Raw genomic sequence first — 17127 nt, forward strand, 5'->3', positions numbered from 1 at the left:
GCATGTGCAGATGTGCCGCTGTGGGTTGCGAATGTGCATCCCGCACAGATCACGTTCACAACCCGAGCGTCCACTGTACATGTTTGAAATTTTTTGTTTTTTTTGGAAATAATTTTTGATTTTACAAATATAAAATTCTAACAATGCAACCACACCCACCCACATTTAAAGATTCCTCCGAATCTCTGGACTTCCCACCTTCCCTTTCACATGGGTCCTATTATCAAACCTTTTCTACTGCATCTTTTTCAATAGTCCGTATTTTGTATAACTCCGTTATCTCCATAGTACTTGCTCTGTGTTTGAAAAGAGGCACATTTTGCGCAAGGCTATCGACCGCTTGGGACCAAGCGAAGGTGCCTGGCGTCTCCACCCTCTGGAGGTGCGTGGCTGAGGATCACTGAATCGCGACTGTTTTCACACACTAAGGCCACATCCTGTAGAATTATATCAGTTCTTTTTTATCTGTAAAATCGGAATGGATTTCAGGAACCACCATGTTTTTTTCTCTGCAGCCTGAGCAGGAGCAGTGAAAAGCTTTGCAGTTCACTGTTGCAGCTTCTCTTCACTTACCCCACCCCACTGCCCTGCTGACAGCTGCAAAGAATACTTTTACGTTATGAATGGTCTGTGTCACCATTAAGAAAAAGAGGTCGGAATAGGCCAGTGTGTGTGTGTGTGTGTGTGTGTGTGTGTGTGTGTGTGTGTATGGACTGTCCGTGGATAGAGCGACTTTTCTCATCTTTCATAACCTAGCCCGAGGCTGGCCACTGAACTAGCCAGATGTTTAACTGAGAATCAATCACAGTCAGCCCATCATTTGAAAGGTAATTTCACCTTGCCCAAAAATGGCAACTAGGCATTCCGTTCTGGTCACCTAGCTTATATATCTGAGTTTCTAACACTGGTGTGTATCCTCACTCTTTCTGCCAAAGGAGCTCAGATGTGGCACACAGTGGAAATTCCTGAAGTTGCTTAAAAAAAAAAAATGAATTCCAATGTAGATGCAGGGTAGGAAGGTCTGGAATCACAGAATTGTAGAGGTGGGAAAGGACCCTGACGGTTATCTAGTCCAACCCCCTGCAATGCAGGAACCTTTTGCCCGATGTCGGACTCGAACCCTTGACCCTGTGATTAAGTCTCATGCTCTAGCAACTGAGCTATCCCAGCCTCAGCCTCTACTTAAAAGGCTTGTTAGAAGGTGAAGGTCTTCAGAAGACCCCAGAAACAGACAACAGAGATGGTGCCTGTCTAATGATGGCATCTGCAGATGTCCACCTGCCAAGCACAGTGATCTGTAAGGTGTATTACAAGGGGTGAGATAATTTTTCAGGTATTCTGGCACCAGGTTTCCACACTAAAACCAGCACCCTGATCTTAGCGCAGTAGCTAATTGGCAACTACTGGTACCACTGCCTCTCTGGCACAATGGAACATGAACATACGAACTTCATCGTGTCCGAAAGTTACAGACAGTCACTTCCTGGCGTAGTCAACAGAGACTGCACCACCCCCGTCATGAGATGGGAAATGTGTGTTTGGGCTGCACCACTTCAGACTCCATATAAAAAAACAAATCTAAAAAATGTATTTCATTCCCGCTCACAGAAAGCTAATATACACCAAGGTCCAGTGCCAAGCGCCTTCTGGCGGTTCCCTCGCTGCGAGAAGCCAAGTTACAGGGAACCAGGCAGAGGGCCTTCTCGGTAGTGGCGCCCGCCCTGTGGAACGCCCTCCCACCAGATGTCAAAGAGAAAAATAACTACCAAACTTTTAGAAGACATCTGAAGGCAGCCCTGTTTAGGGAAGCTTTTAATGTTTAATAGGTTATTGTATTTTAGTGTTTTGTTGGAAGCCGCCCAGAGTGGCTGGGGAAACCCAGCCAGATGGGTGGGATATAAATAATAAATTATTATTATAAATTATTATTATTACTATATATATATATAAAAATAATATTATTTATATTATTACTATATATATATAAATTATTATTATTATTATTATTATTATTATTATTATTATTATTATACAAGGGGAAAGTATTCTGTCACCCTGAGAAGCTAGTTTTCTACCTCCAGGGAATTTGTTTGCAGGGAGGAGCATTTAAATCATGCGAGCCTGAATCGGTATAGCCTCAGACACGGCAGCTGGGGAGGGGGCCAGAGGAGAGGAGTTTTCCTGGATGGTGCAGATCTGGAACTGCTTTTGGGGCATGTGCAGAGCTGCTTGCATACCATAGTGGGCTGGCCCTGGATGGGAGTTTCGTACATGGTTCAGAATGCAGCCAACTGTGCAGAAGAACATAGGGAGCCGTCTTATACAGACACACCAAAGACCAATCTAGCTTGGGAGCTGGCTATGCTGCCTGGCGGTGCCTCTGCAGGATTTCAGGCAGGATTTCAACTGGAGATCCTAAGGACTGGAACCTGGGACCTTCTGCACACGAAAGATAGCTCAGTTGCCCAGGAGGACTCAAGCTGGCAGAGCATGAGACTCTTCATCTCAAGGTTGTGGGTTCGAATCCCAGGTTGGTCCCTTCCATCTCTATGATTCTACAAAGCAGGTGCTCTACCAATGAGCTACAGCCGTGAGCGCATCTCTGTGTGCCCCGCCACCCCCAAAAATCAACCCGCCACACCACCGGGCCCCGCTGGGCAGCATTTCGGACGCACCTGACGCAGTCGAGGTAGACGCTTGATCGTCCTCCGGCTGAACCGTCTGCCGGATAATCCGGTCGATCTCCAGGATATCCATCCACTGGCTGAGCTCGTGCTTCAGGTCCGCCAGCCGCTGCTGCGTGGCGATCTTCTCCCTCGCCAGCCGCTCCATCTCGTGCTCGTACTCCTTCTCCTTGCGCTTCAAAGTCTGCAAAAAGGACCCGGATAAAGTAAGGAGACCCGCAGGAGGAAAGGAGGGCCACAAAGGCAGAACGACAGATTTAAACCCCCAAAAAAACCGGGGTTGGGGGCAACATCTCTGGAACTCACTATACCCCTTGGGGATTCGCCAAAGCTTGTGCCTGAGCACGCTGGGAAAACAGCAAAGGTTTCGCACTCAGCACTGCTTCTCTTTCCGTGGAGGAAGTGGAAATCTTTGGGCTGCAAAACCCTAGACGCAGCAGAGGAAGAGTCTGGAAATCTTTTTTAAATCACTCAGAAAATTCTCTGCTGCAACAAAGCCTGCAACCCAATCCGAAGCATGCATAACTAAAATAAGCAGCGTATTCCTTTGGTGCTTAACCCCCTTCCCACCCGCTTCGCCTCTTGTTTCTCCTGTGTTGAGTTTTACAAAGCGTCTCGGAGCAGAGATCTGCCCTGCTTGTGCGTTGCAAAAGTACTATAAACACTGACGGTACCGTATGAAAACGAAAGCCAATCGATCAATACTAGTAACTGAAACGCAAACAACAGGAGGGGAAGAAAGGGAGGTTTTTAAATCAGGGGTCAGCAATATATGAGGAGACAACATAAAGAACTGGACTCATTGGCAGGATTTGAGTAAACAATCACAATTGTATATAATAAAAGAAAATATAAGATTATATGTATTGGGAAAATTTTGGGGAAACAATACACAGGGTGAACAATATGGAAATAAAACAAAATGGGAGTATGAGGGAAGTCCAGGGGAGAGGGTAGGAAAATACGGAAAACTGTTAGAGAAATATTGTTAGAGAATGTATACACAGAAAACCAATAAAAAATATTTAAAATCAATCAATCAATCAATCAATCAATCAATCAGGGGTCAGCAAACATTTTCAGAAGGGGGCCGGTCCACTGTCCCTCAGACCTTGTGGGGGGCCAGATTATATTTTGGAAAAAAATAATGAACAAATTCCTATGCCCCACAAATAACCCAGAGATGCATTTTAAATAAAAGCACACATTCTACTCATGTAAAAACACGCCGATTCCCAGACCGTCGGTGGGACTGAGAAGGCGATTGGACTGGATCCAGCCCCCAGGCCTTAGTTTGCCTACCCATGTTTTAAATGCTGCAAACACACCAGCGCTTCTGCATAGGAAAGAACAGGCACCCCCAAACTTGGCCCTCCAGCTGTTTTGGGACTACAACTCCCATCATCCCTAGCTAACAGGAGCAATGGTCAGGGATGATGGGAACTGTAGTCCCAGAATAGCTGGAGGGCTGAGTTTGGGGATGCCTGGTAAAGAACATGCCATATGTGGAAATGAAGGTCCGCGTATGTTAATCGCCATCACATGGGTGATGGGACATGCTGCAAGGAAGCCTCGCCAAATCACAGCTTCCTAGATTGCACAAATGTAGAGGAAGGGTGCGAGAGGCAGCGTGGTTACCATGAGGGGCAGTGTGGTGTCGTGGTTAGAGCGCTGGGCTAAGACATGTGAGGACTGGATTTGAATCCCTGCTCAGCCACGGTGCTCACTGGGTGAGCTTGGACCAGTCACTGCCTCTCAGCCTTCTCTATCTCACAGGGTTGTTGCGAGAACAAAGTGAGAAGGCATGCAGGAGAGCCATTGAAAGCAACGGAACTAAATAAAGACACAATTTATACACAGAAAAGACCCGCTGAAATCAACAGACCCGCTGAGCAGGAGACAAACTTTGGATACAAGCCAGTGTGTTTTAGCACAAAGGCACAACAAAGGATGCCTAATCGTCCCAATGACACACAATTAGCTGATAATTGGGGTGGGAGAAAGATAAATACAGTACTAGCTCTCAAGGATGCTTTGGGGAGGCTGTTCCCAGATTCCCCCCCCCCCATCTTGGGGCATCCCTCTGAATTCTCCCGTTTCTGCAACGCTCTTCACACCACTGAGAATGCAGAATTTCCCCCAGCTCAAACCTGCACCCTATAAAGCACAGAAAGATCAAGGAGGCAAATTCCTAAAAGCAGGAAAGCCTCGCTTCGGAAGGGCTGCGCGGGGCTCTCTCTGGCAGCCACGGCCCTGGAAGGTGGCGGAGGGAAGGGGGTTGGCGGCGCTGCTGGGCAAAGCAGCCAGAAAAGGATGAGATCAGACCTCTAGTTGCACGTGACCAAAAGATTCTGCTTCTCCGCCACTGCGGTCTAAGCGGCAACTCCAGGAGCCCGGCTAATGAAGTGGGAGGTGCGTTTATACTGTGGAGAGGTTTGCGGGAAGGGGAACCAGACTTTGAGGCCCTCTCTTGCACCCTTCGCGCTCCCCATCTGGGGTGGGGAGAGGAAACTCGTGTTATTTGAAAACAATAATAAAACCGCTTCCAAAAAATAAAGTGTTGAAGGTGTCCGTGGGAAGCTTCCTGGTGCAGAGTCAGGCCACTGGTGTCCCCTCCTCCCTTCCTCCCATTGTTAATGCTGTACTGCCAGGGTTTCTCAGAGCTGGGAAGGAACCCAAAGGTCATCTAGCTCAACCCCTGCTTCATGCACGGTGCAGTTCAGATTCTGCTACGGCACCTCCAGTGAAAGGGAGCTCAGCGCCCCCTGCCCCCTGCCTGGACAAGCACCCCCAAAATGAAAAGACAGAATGTGTTTGTGAGCGAGCTCCCCCGCCCCACTGTGCCCATTTTCCTGAGCATCTAAACGAAGGCAATTTGAAAACAGAAACTGTTGATATGCTTGGGAAACAAGGGGGCAGGGAGAGAGAATTAAAGGAGGTTTTTATTTGTGAATCAAATTGGTGCAGGGTAGATTCAATACTAGACAGCATCTTAAAAAGCAGAGACATCACCTTGCCAACAAAGGTCCGTATACTTAAAGCTATGGTTTTCCCAGTAGTGATGTATGGAAGTGAGAGCTGGACCATAAAGGCGGCTGATCGCTGAAGAATTGATGCTTTTGAATTATGGTGCTGGAGGAGACTCTTGAGAGTCCCATGGAGTGCAAGAAGATCAAACCTCTCCATTCTGAAGGAAATCAGCCCTGAGTGCTCACTGGAAGGACAGATCCTGAAGCTGAGGCTCCAATACTTTGGCCACCTCATGAGAAGAGAAGACTCCCTGGAAAAGGCCCTGATGGTGGGAAAGATGGAGGGCACAAGGAGAAGGGGACGACAGAGGACGAGATGGTTGGGTAGTGTTCTCGAAGCTGCCAGCATGAGTCTGACCAAACTGCGGGAGGCAGTGGAAGACAGAAGTGCCTGGCGTGCTCTGGTCCAGGGGGTCACGAAGAGTCGGACACGACTAAACAACTAAACAACAACAGATTCAATACTGGCCCAGCCCTCGCTCAAACTAGCCAACCTTCAAATTGGAATTCTGCTTTTTTCAGACTCTGCTCGCTTGACCGAATGCTCCTGTATGCAAACATTATACAAATATCATTGAATAGAGAAAGCCAGCATGTCAGGGAAAAGGATGCACACACGTTCTCTGGGATGCTTGCCTTCTTTTTATTTTCTTATTTTGCATATGGGGAAGAAGCGTTCTAGCATGCTGCCCGGAGGCTGAGGCGATACAAGCCAAGACACATGTGGCTTGCAGCCTCAGGAAGTACTAGGCCCTTGAAGGGAGGGAGTAACGGATTGGGCAGGGATGGCGGCACTTACAACTTGGCTTCTTTACCGAGATCACCCAACGCTATACGCTTTGCTGCACCAGATCAGGGCGCATGCATGGACTGGTTTTGCACCAGCAGGCTGAAGCAGAGGGTTTTCCCCTCCACCCTGGGGAGGTGCCCTCTCGCAGGGTTGCAAAGATGCTTTTCAAAAAAAAAAAAAACCCACTTCGCGAAATCTAAGCCTACAGGCATTGTGCAGAAAACCCTCGCGAGGGAACGGCAGCGGTACACAATTAGCAAGAGCGAGAAAGATGCTTTCAAAACACACACCTAAAAACAACAACACTTTCCTGCCAGTGTCTGCAAAGTGCTGGAAAAGTGGACTTTTAGCTTTAATTGCCCGTCATCCTGAACGACCCCCAAATTCAAGCAATGTCCCCTTTACACTCTGCCAATAGACAGGCACCCAATCCTGGTTTTTGCTGAGTCATGCATTCCCAGGATGCTCCGGGACAGACGCCCTGCAGGAAGAGAGTCAGAAACCCCAGCCTTCCCTCCAGCTAAACTCTGTCACCAGCCTCAGCCTCGCCCCTCTCCCTCCCGGGAAAAACAACTTGACCATGTGCTATTTCCCCACAGCTGCCCTCCTCACGCAGCAGACTCCAACCGGCACATTGATTCTGCCGCCAAATCAGAGAGAGGGTTGCCTGCCCATGAGGGTTGTGCTTACTAAACACAAGCGAGCAGAATGCATGAGCACTCTGCCCAGGAAACTCTCCTCCGCTCTCGAGGGCTGATCCTCAGTGGGGAAGTGGTGGGGAAGTGGATACAGAATTGGCTGGAGCCCAAACGGTTTGGAATCAAAGCAGGGAAAGTGCTTTGCAGGCCCCAGACAAGCAGGTGGTTGTTGGGGCTTGCAAAGCGTTGCAACCGCTACTATGCTATAAGATCCACTATCCTGTAATACTACATATGAGCCTGTTCTACTGATGAAGCCTAGGATGGCGAAACAAGACTAATATTCTGGAAATCCTCATCTTAGACTCTGTGAAAGGATTCTGTGGAACTGTAACAACCCTTCATGTGGATTATTGGACTCTATGAACCGACAGGTGAAACAGACACTTATACATGTATGGACCTTGTTATGTACTGAAGTTCTCACCCTGGGCCAGCAGGGGGATACTGTAGATAGTTGTCACTCAGGTCCACATATGCAAATAAGGGATTGAAAGTGACGTTCAGTGATTGGATAGTTACAGAAAGTTGTTACAGTTGCGTTGTAGTGGAGCTCTATATAAGCAGGCTGGCTGAACCCTTCAGTTCAGTTCTGTTCTGGCCTGTGAATAAACAAGAGCTGATTGAAGAATCGCTGTGTCATCCGATATGTTCACCCACGACTTAACAGACCTTATGCATGAACTGACTAGCGCATGAACCGATCCACCGGGTCTTCTGCTTTTTTCGTTGAACTTTATGAGACTTCCGTTGAAATCTACAATTTGATACAATGAATAGTATACCTTATTTATTCAAAGTACAGCCGGTTACATCGTGTGTGTTTACTAAGTATGTTTCACGTAACCATAGATTTGTTGTTGTTTTGGGGAAGAGGATACAGCATTGGCTGGAGCCGCCTGTGCCCGAATGGTTTGGAATCGAAGCAGGGAAAGTGCTCTGCAGGCCCCAGACAAGCAGCCGGTTGTTGGGGCTTGCAAAGCGTTGCATGACATCAATGTGACCAATGGGTGGGAAGGTGAACCACTGAGTGGGGGTGGAGAGGTCTGCTTTACCAGCACCAATTGAGAAATACGCTGGCAAAGCAGCACCGGGCAGGATTGGACTCTCCACCCACCGGCTGATGAGCGGAGACTTCAACCCTGCTCTCTCTGCGGGGGTCTGCTTTGCCAGTGCATTCCTTGCAGGGGTTGTGCTGGCAATACTGGATAGCTCAACTGGTTAGAGCGTGGTGCAGATGAACACCAAGGTCGCAGGATCAATCCCCATATGGGACGGCTGCATAGTCCTGCATTGCAGGGGATCAGACTAGATGATCCTCAAGGTCCCTTCCAGCTCTACAATTCTATGATTCTGTGATACAGACCCCAGCAGGAGAGAAGCATGTCCCTCTCCCTATATGGGTTCTAGGGAAATGGCCTCGCAGGATGAATGTTCTCCACTTAGCTTTAGCAGAGCAGTGCAATACAGTGGAACCTCGGGTTACGAACCATCCTCCTAACGAACGCTTCGGGTAACGAGCTCCCCTAACCCGGAAGTAGGTGTTCCGGCTAGCGAACTTTGCCCCGGGATGTGAGCGCAAGTCGCGCGGCGGCAGGCCCCATTAGCGAAAGCGCACCTCAGGTTAAGAACGGTTTCGGGTTAAACCCCGACAAAAGAACAGTGGCAAAAGAAATTGATGAACTATGCAGAACTGGCGAAATTGACATACAAATTGCGAGATAAGGACCATTGCGACTTTAAAGAAAAATGGGAACTTTTTAGAAATTACTTAAAAAGACAACAAAATGAACTGGACTCTTTGGCAGGTTTTGAATTAACACACACAAATTTAGTGAGGGATAACATAGTAGATAGAAAATATAAGGATGTATACAATTTTATAATATGCAGAGAACAACATGAGTTGAGAAATCAGATTGAGGAGCTGAGGGAAGTCTTGGGCGAGAGGGACGAAGGGTTTGTTGGGGAGAGGGGAAAGGGGGAGAAATAATGAAGATTATTTGTTTTGATAATTTGTTATGTTGAAATTGTTAATAATTTTTATTTTTTTAAAGAACAGTTTCGGGTTAAGAACAGACCTCCGGAACAAATCAAGTTCATAAACGGAGGTAGCACTGTATTTTGCAGGCTGGCAACTGTGCATGCGGCTCTTCCCAACCTTGCTTTATCCTCACAACAACTGGCTGGCCCAAGGTGCAAGCCCAACACTCTAACCATTGTACCACAGTGGCTCTCCAAAAGCACAAACGGGGATTCAAACTCAGAGACTCTGGATCCCCACCTACAGCCACTTTTACCCACTGTGCTCTTCTGAGGCACAAGGTGCATTTGCTGTTCCCCCCAATATTGCCACTTGGCCCCTGGATGCTTGCGCAGAGAAGAGTACGGCTCTCAGTCCCCACCCCTGGTCTTATTATGTGTCCCCCAGGATGCCAGGGATAGAGAGAGAGAGAGAGAGAGAGAGAGAGAGAGAGAGAGAGAGAGAGAGAGATAAAAATACTAAAATGCTGGGAGGTGGCAGAGATTGAACCCAGGACCTCATAGCAGCTCAGCTTGGGCAGCACACACTTTGCATGCAGACGTTCCCAGGATCCGAGCGAACCAGACTCCCTGCCAAGGTTCCCTTTCCGGCTTGGCTGATCCGGAAAGCTCCCTAAAGGAAACGACGGACACGGCAAACACGTACGTGCCGTAGCAGGACAGGGTGGCTGGGTCCGCAACTGGTGGAATCCTCAAAGCAGCCAGACTAAGGAAGCTTCCCCCCCCCATGGCTCCCCCCTCTCTTGCTCTCTCTAAGGAAAGACAAAGGTTCGAGTCAGCTGTGGCCTCCTCCTCCTCCCCCTGGGGAAACCATGCGGGGGACTATCTGCGGAGAGCCTCCTCCTCCTGGCGGCTGCAGACGGCAGCTTAATCTTTATCCTGGTACCAGCGGCTTGCAAAACTCTTTATCGGAGCCTAAACCTTCCTAACCCCCCGCCTCTCATTTCTATTAGTCTGACAAATAGGGAAAGTGGGTCAAAAGGCAGGGAAAGAGGGGGGGTTGGGGGCTGGAGGGGAGCACTCCAGGCACGGTGACATTCCCAGATCGTGGCTGGCACAGTGCGGCGGCAAATGCCACTTTTAATGGGTATTACAGGCCCAGCAGGGACGCAGGTGGCGCTGTGGGTTAAACCACAGAGCCTAGGGCTTGCTGATCAGAAGGTCGGCGGTTCGAATCCCCGCGACGGGGTGAGCTCCAGTTGCTCGGTCCCTGCTCCTGCCAACCTAGCAGTTCGAAAGCACATCAAAGTGCAAGTAGATAAATAGGTACTGCTCCGGCGGAAAGGTAGACAGCGTTTCCGTGCACTGCTCTGGTTCGCCAGGAGCGGCTTAGTCATGCTGGCCACATGACCCGGAAGCTGTACGCCGGCTCCCTCGGCCAATAAAGCGAGATGAGCGCCACAACCCCGGAGTCGGTCACGACTGGACCTAATGGTCAGGGGTCCCTTTACCTTTTTACAGGCCCAGCATTTTGACTCAAGGGGGTTTAATAGTCTTGTGGACAAAGGGGATCGCTTTCTTCAATACCAACTTTTTGGTTTCTGAGATTCGTTCCAATTGAGCAGATGAAATAGAACAGAAAGAATTCGACAGGATGTGGCATTAAGTGTGTGAAAACCAGTCGAAATCCAGGGATCCTCAGGGATGAGTTATCCCGGTGCCCGGGCATCTTCACCTGGTCACAAGTGGCCATAGCCAGGTGCAAAATGCGCCTGGTGAATTTCAAACGCTGAGCCAGTTGCACTCTCTCCTGGATAACCCCTGAAGGAATATTTAAGACAACAACAGCTACGCTGGCTCGAACGGGAGGGAATCCAAAATACACAGTACAGCGAAAACACCTTTATAAAGTCTGCTACCAAAGTGTGACAAAACTGTGAGCAAGCTTTAGAGTCCCCCAGAACTCTTCATCAGGGGGTTCACACACACAAAAAAAACACATCAGGTGTTTGCTAAGTGCAGCGCTTCCCTGGAGGGAAGAATCCCATCAAGCATTTGTCATGAGAACGGTGGCAATTTTTAGTTTTTTTAAAAAACAAAACAGCAAATACACCGGGGGGGGGGATACACCACGAGGCAAGCTATCACATGGGATTGGGTTGCTATAGCAACTACGCACCTACAGGCTCCGGTTCTGGGAGACTTGGCCGTTGCTCGGGTAGCCACATCTCTCAACTGCATTTGGAACCTGGGCTGTTTTCATTTTGTTTTCTCTTTGATAACACGGCCCCAAAGAGCTGATCCTGGCCCAAATGACCGGCACCCCGATTCTGTGTCGCTTGCAGGTGGACACAGGTGGGTGGGAAAAGCCTCCTTTCACCAAATAAATGAGGGAGATATGTGTGTGTGTTTGTGTGTGTGTGCACGCACGCGCACACACACACACACACACACAAATAGCATCAACAAGGATCCTGATGGAATTCTGTGCTGGAATTCCAAAGCTGAGCCGGTTAAATCGTGACCATTTTTCGCTTGCTCTTCCAGCAGGTGGGCAGCGAGGATAAAAAGAAGAAGAAATGCTTCCTTTTCGTTTCCACAACCAAATTCTGCTACTGGACTCAATTGTGCCAAGGAAGTCCAGCTAGAGCACGCTTGGGAGCATATTTTGCACACTTTATTCATTGGGGGGGGGTTGCTGCTGAGCCCCTGGGTATCATACTGACCTTCCCCCCCCAAAAAAGCTCTGTGTGATTTCACTTGCCCGCCATAGTGGGCGATATCTGTGGCCCCTCCAGATATTAAAGGTAAAGGTAAAGGTAAAGGTACCCCTGCCCGAACGGGCCAGTCTTGACAGACTCTGGAGTTTGTGCGCCCATCTCACATCTATTGGCCGGGGGCCAGCGCTGTCCGGGGACACTTCCGGGTCACGTGGCCAGCGTGACAACGCTGCTCTGGCGAGCCAGAGCCGCACACGGAACGCCGTTTACCTTCCCGCTGGTAAGCGGTACCTATTTATCTACTTGCCCCCGGGGGTGCTTTCGAACTGCTAGGTGGGCAGGCGCTGGGACCGAGCAGCGGGAGCGCACCCCGCCGCGGGGATTCGAACCGCCGACCTTTCGATCGGCAAGCCCTAGGCGTTGAGGCTTTAGCCCACAGCGCCACCCGCGTCCCCCTCTGCCCCTTGACTAGAGTGGCATGCATGATGGGGGCTGGAGTTTGGCAATGGCCCCAGTGCTTGGCCCCGCACCAAGACTGGGAAGGAGGAGGAGGTTGAAATCAGCCAACCAGTGGCTCGAGGAGGGGATCCACTGCTCCTCTCCAAGGGAAGCAAAGCACATGGCTTCCCCCAAAGAAGCAGTTTGCCCTTTGCACAGGTCCAGTTTCCAGAAGCCAAACAAACTACAGCCCCCAGGATTCCATGGGAGGAGCCATGGGCTTTAAATCAGGCATAGGCAAATGTTTTGGGACTACAATTCCCACCGTCCCTGACCACTGGTCCTGTTAGCTAGGGATGATGGGAGTTGTAGTCCCAAAACATCTGGAGGGCCGAGTTTGCCTATGCCTGCTTTAAATGAATGGTGTGTCTCAGCAACATCAGGAGTAGCCAATGTGAACCCTTCAGGTTGCTGGGGTCTCCAGTTTCCATTAGCCCCAGCCAGTGTGGCCAGTACCAGAACCTCTGGTGGCCTCCGCAGCACTCCCCCACCAGCTGGCCCTACAAGGAGGTAGTTTCCGGGTCACCTTCAAAGGTAGCCCCACACAGAGCGGATTGCAGTAATCCAAGCAGGAGACAACCAGAACATGCACCACTCTGGCGAGACAGTCTGTGGGCAGGTAGGGTCTCAGCCTGCGTACCAGATGGAGCTGGTAGACACAGAATTGACCTGTACCTCCATGGACAGTTGTGAGTCCAGAATGACTCCCAGGCTACGCACCTGGTCCTTCAGGGGCACCGTTACCCCATTCAGGACCAGCGAGTCCCCCACACGCACCAGCCCCCTGTCCCCCAAGAACAGTACTTCTGTCTTGTCAGGATTCAACCTCAATCTGTTAGCTGCCATTCAGTGGCAGGTCTTCATCCTCTGATCATGGAAGCTCTGTTTAGGCATCATGGCAAGTAAGCTACGGATGAAGTCCAAGTGTTAGCGTGGTGTGGTGGTTTGGGTTCTGCACTTTGACCTGGGTTCGAATCCCCACTCAGCCACTGAAGCTCGTATTGTGTGACCTTGGGGCCACTCACTGCCTTCTCAGCCTAACCTTGTGGGAGGTTTAATGGAGTGGGGGGGAGTGCTTAAGCACCTTGAACCCCGAGGAGAAAAAGCTAACTGTTGGTGGTGGTGGCGGAAGCACCCGTCTGTCTCAAGAGACAACGGAGTGCGCCTCTTCTCTGCGGTGCCCAGACACCAAGACTCACTGACGTAGTCCCAAGGAAAGCAGAGAAAAACATTTGGCACCAGCAATAATAATAATACTACATGTTGGAATTGCATTTATCCGATTTAAACGCTTTCTCTTTTTGTGCATTTGCCGCCTCAGGCTCCTTTGGGAGGAAAAGCAGGAGCGAAATGTGATAAATAATGAACCCTCTCCCCGAACAATCATCAGTTCAGGGGCACCATTTATGCCTCAGTTACCATCTGTCAGGAGACGGAGGAGGAGGAGGAGGAGGCAGCAGCAGCAGCAGCAGCAGCAGCAGCGAGAGAGGGGTTGGGATTCCTCTCTGGCATATGGTGGCGCCTGGGCCAGCCTCTGTGGGTGGGGAAGTCTCTGGATCTGTGAGTCATGGTTTCCCCCTACCCACACACCCAAATGAATCCTGGGAGCCAGCGTGAGAAACTGAGATATGAAAGCTAGGAGCTCAATGGCACCTGAGACCTAGGTTATGGGCACAGCAAGTCTAGGCACACTTTAGATATATATATAACAAGAACACGGAAGCTGAAAATGAATGAACTGCAGTTAAAATATTATGTTCATTTTTCACATGGTCTAGTCCTTCCTCTGCCCACCCCCCTAATATTCTTAAGAGGGTATGTTCTCCAGTCTACAGAGAGTAGCTGGAAGTGGGGAGGCAGAAAAAAGTCCTCCTTTCCTTCCACTCTGCAGTTTTAATCTGAAATCTTAGGTGCAGCACTGTGCCCAGAGCTCAGAAACGGCTCGCACTAATGAAATTCCGTGTCGCAAAATGCGCCTAGAACAAGAGGAATTTCGAACACAGCTGGGAGCTGTAGCTTTTTAAGGGTGCTCAGATTTCTTAGGAGACCCCCAAGTCCCTACAAAAGCTATAATTCCCAGAGCAGTTTAGCAATCCCTCGCTCTGGGTGGGAAATAGGGGGCTCCTAAGAACTCCCAGCATCCTCAACAAACTACAGTTCCCAGAATCCTTCAGGGGAAGCCATGGCTGTTTAAAGCTGTATTATAGTACTTTAAATGCATGGTGAGCAGGCAGTGCACATGGTGGAACCACTCATTTCGTCTTTGTGACAACCCAGGTTCGACTGAGAGGCAGTGACTAGGCTGAAGGTCACTGAGTGAGCTTCCTGGCTGAGTCGGGATTCGAACCCTGCTCTCTCAGATTATATGCTGATGGTACCCTAATAGCTACACCACACCGGCTCCCTAATTATTTATTAAATTGTCACCCCACCTTTCCTACAAAGGAGCTCAAGGTGACATGAGTCAGCCTTCGCCAACCCGGTGCCCACCAGCTTTTTTTTTTTTGGGGGGGGGGAAATACAACTCCCATCAGCATCAGACAGCTGGACCTGATGGGACGTAGTCCAAAAACAGGTGCAGGGGACCAGCTTGCCAATGGCAGATCTAGATGGTTCTTCCCCTCCCCCCACTTTAATCTGGATTACTGCAATGCGCTCTATGTGGGGCTTCCCTCACGCTTGACCCGGAAGCTGCAGTTTGCGCAGAATGCTGCAGCACGATTGCTGACAGGAGCGAGGCCTCATCAGCATATAACGCCTGTGCTCAGAAATCTGTGCAGGTTGCCAATTTACTACTGGGCCAAGTTCAAGGTGTTGCTAGATAGAAAGCCCCTGACAACTTGGGACCAATTGACCTATGAGATCGCCTTACCCCTCATGTCCCCATTTGGCCACGTCAGTCGGCAAAACTGGCACTATGGCAGGTGCCACACCTGTTCCACATCTGTGAGAATTTGACTATTTAATTTGGCATGGCCAAAACTTTGGAACTCCTTGCCTGTTGAGATCAGTGTACTCTGTTAAAAGCATTCCTGTTTCAGACAAACCTACCCAGGTGCTTAGAAAACGGAGGCACCGTATTTTTCGCTCCATAAGACGCACCAGACCATAAGACTGGTTTTTGGAGGAGGAAAACAAGGAAAAAAATATTTTGAATCTCAGAAGCCAGAACAACAAGAGGGATCGCTGCGCAGCGAAAGCAGTGATCCCTCTTGCTGTTCTGGCTTCTGGGGTAGCTGCGCAGCCTGCATTCGCTCCATAAGACGCACACACATTTCCCCTTACTTTTTAAGAGGGAAACAGTGAGTCTTATAGAGCAAAAAATATGGTAATTTTAATCCATTTAAAAACAACAACAAAAAACTTCCATGTGTCTTAAGGTATGGTTGTGAACTGTTCTTGATTTTACTGTTTTATCTTTTGTAAATCGCTTTGAGGATTTTATTTTATTTTTTAACGACCAAACACTGTATAAACTTTATGAAATATAAATAAATATTCACAGCGCTTCTGTGAGGTAGGTGAAGCTCAGAGACAGTGACTATCATCCCCAACGTCACCCAGTGAGTTTTATGGGCCGAGTAAGGATTTGAATCCGGGGCCTTGACGCACAAGGAGTGTGTTTAAAAGTACCAGACGCCTGGAAAGACTCGCTTTGTTTAAACGCCCTTGCAAGCAGCGCATTTGAGGCAAGGCCCGCCCTGTCACTACTCCACCGCGTGCCCGCATTTAGGACACAGCAGCCTACATTTGTCGCTGTACAAATATTTCCCAGATTTTACAGCCGACTGTAATTAAATCGCTCGTTCTTGCATCCGAGTAAAGAAAACAAAGCTCCGGGGGCAATTTCTCTCTGCGCCTCGCCTCTGGAAGAGTGCTGCGCTGTGCAATTTGCAAATGGGAGGTTAAAAAAAATAGGCCTTATTTAAGAGGAGAAAAGGAGCAGCAATTTGCTCATAAGCGTTCGAGTAGAAGCATGCGGCGCGAGCCGCCGAATCGTTCCATGGGCTGCAGAGACCAAGGTGGCCGAATAAAAGGGCCGGGTCATCTCAGGCTGCAGGCGGTAACCGAGAAGAATCCATTCGCTTGAAAATAAAGACCTCTCTGCAGATAGAAAATCAGCACCTCAGGGAGAAACACATGACACAGCCATATTGGGACCAATTTACCTGCAAGATCGCCTTATTTCACATTATGCCCACTCGACCAGAACTGGAACCGTTACAGATGCCACAGAATACCTGTTCGACATTTGTAAGAACTCAATCTTTTAGTGTGCCAGCACCTATATACTGTGGAACTCCCTGCCTATTGAAGTGGGCACTTTCACTGTAGTCTTTGGTGCCTGCTAAAAACATTTTTGATTAGACAAGCCCACCCAGACATGTAGAATGCTGATGCATGTTTTAATCTGTGTTTAGTTTATTGCTTTTAACTTTTTTTAATGTTGTAAATACAGTGGTACCTTGGGTTAAGTACTTAATTCGTTCCGAAGGTCCGCTCTTAACCTGAAACTGTTCTTAATCTGAAGCACCACTTTAGCTAATGGGGCCTCCTGCTGCCGCCACGCCGCTGGAGCATGATATCTGTTCTCATCCTGAAGCAAAGTTCTTAACCCGAGGTACTATTCCTGGGTTAGCGGAGTCTGTAACCTGAAGCGTATGTAACCTGAAGCATATGTAACCCAAGGTACCACTGTAGTTGTTTTTAACGGGGATTTTTGCT

At 49.1% G+C, this 17127-nt stretch overlaps 1 protein-coding gene across 1 annotated transcript in view; it reads right to left on the minus strand.

Annotated features, from left to right (window-relative positions):
* Positions 1-17127, minus strand: part of MNT (MAX network transcriptional repressor) — a 65446-nt gene that overhangs the window by 1959 nt on the left and 46360 nt on the right. The window contains exon 5 of the mRNA XM_082201247.1: positions 2676-2868. Coding sequence (XP_082057373.1) covers positions 2676-2868 — 193 coding nt within the window. The remainder of the gene's footprint in view (positions 1-2675; positions 2869-17127) is intronic.

This window comes from Podarcis vaucheri (genome assembly GCF_965113315.1).
Source record: "Podarcis vaucheri genome assembly, chromosome: 15".
Taxonomy (NCBI): Eukaryota; Metazoa; Chordata; class Lepidosauria; order Squamata; family Lacertidae; genus Podarcis; species Podarcis vaucheri.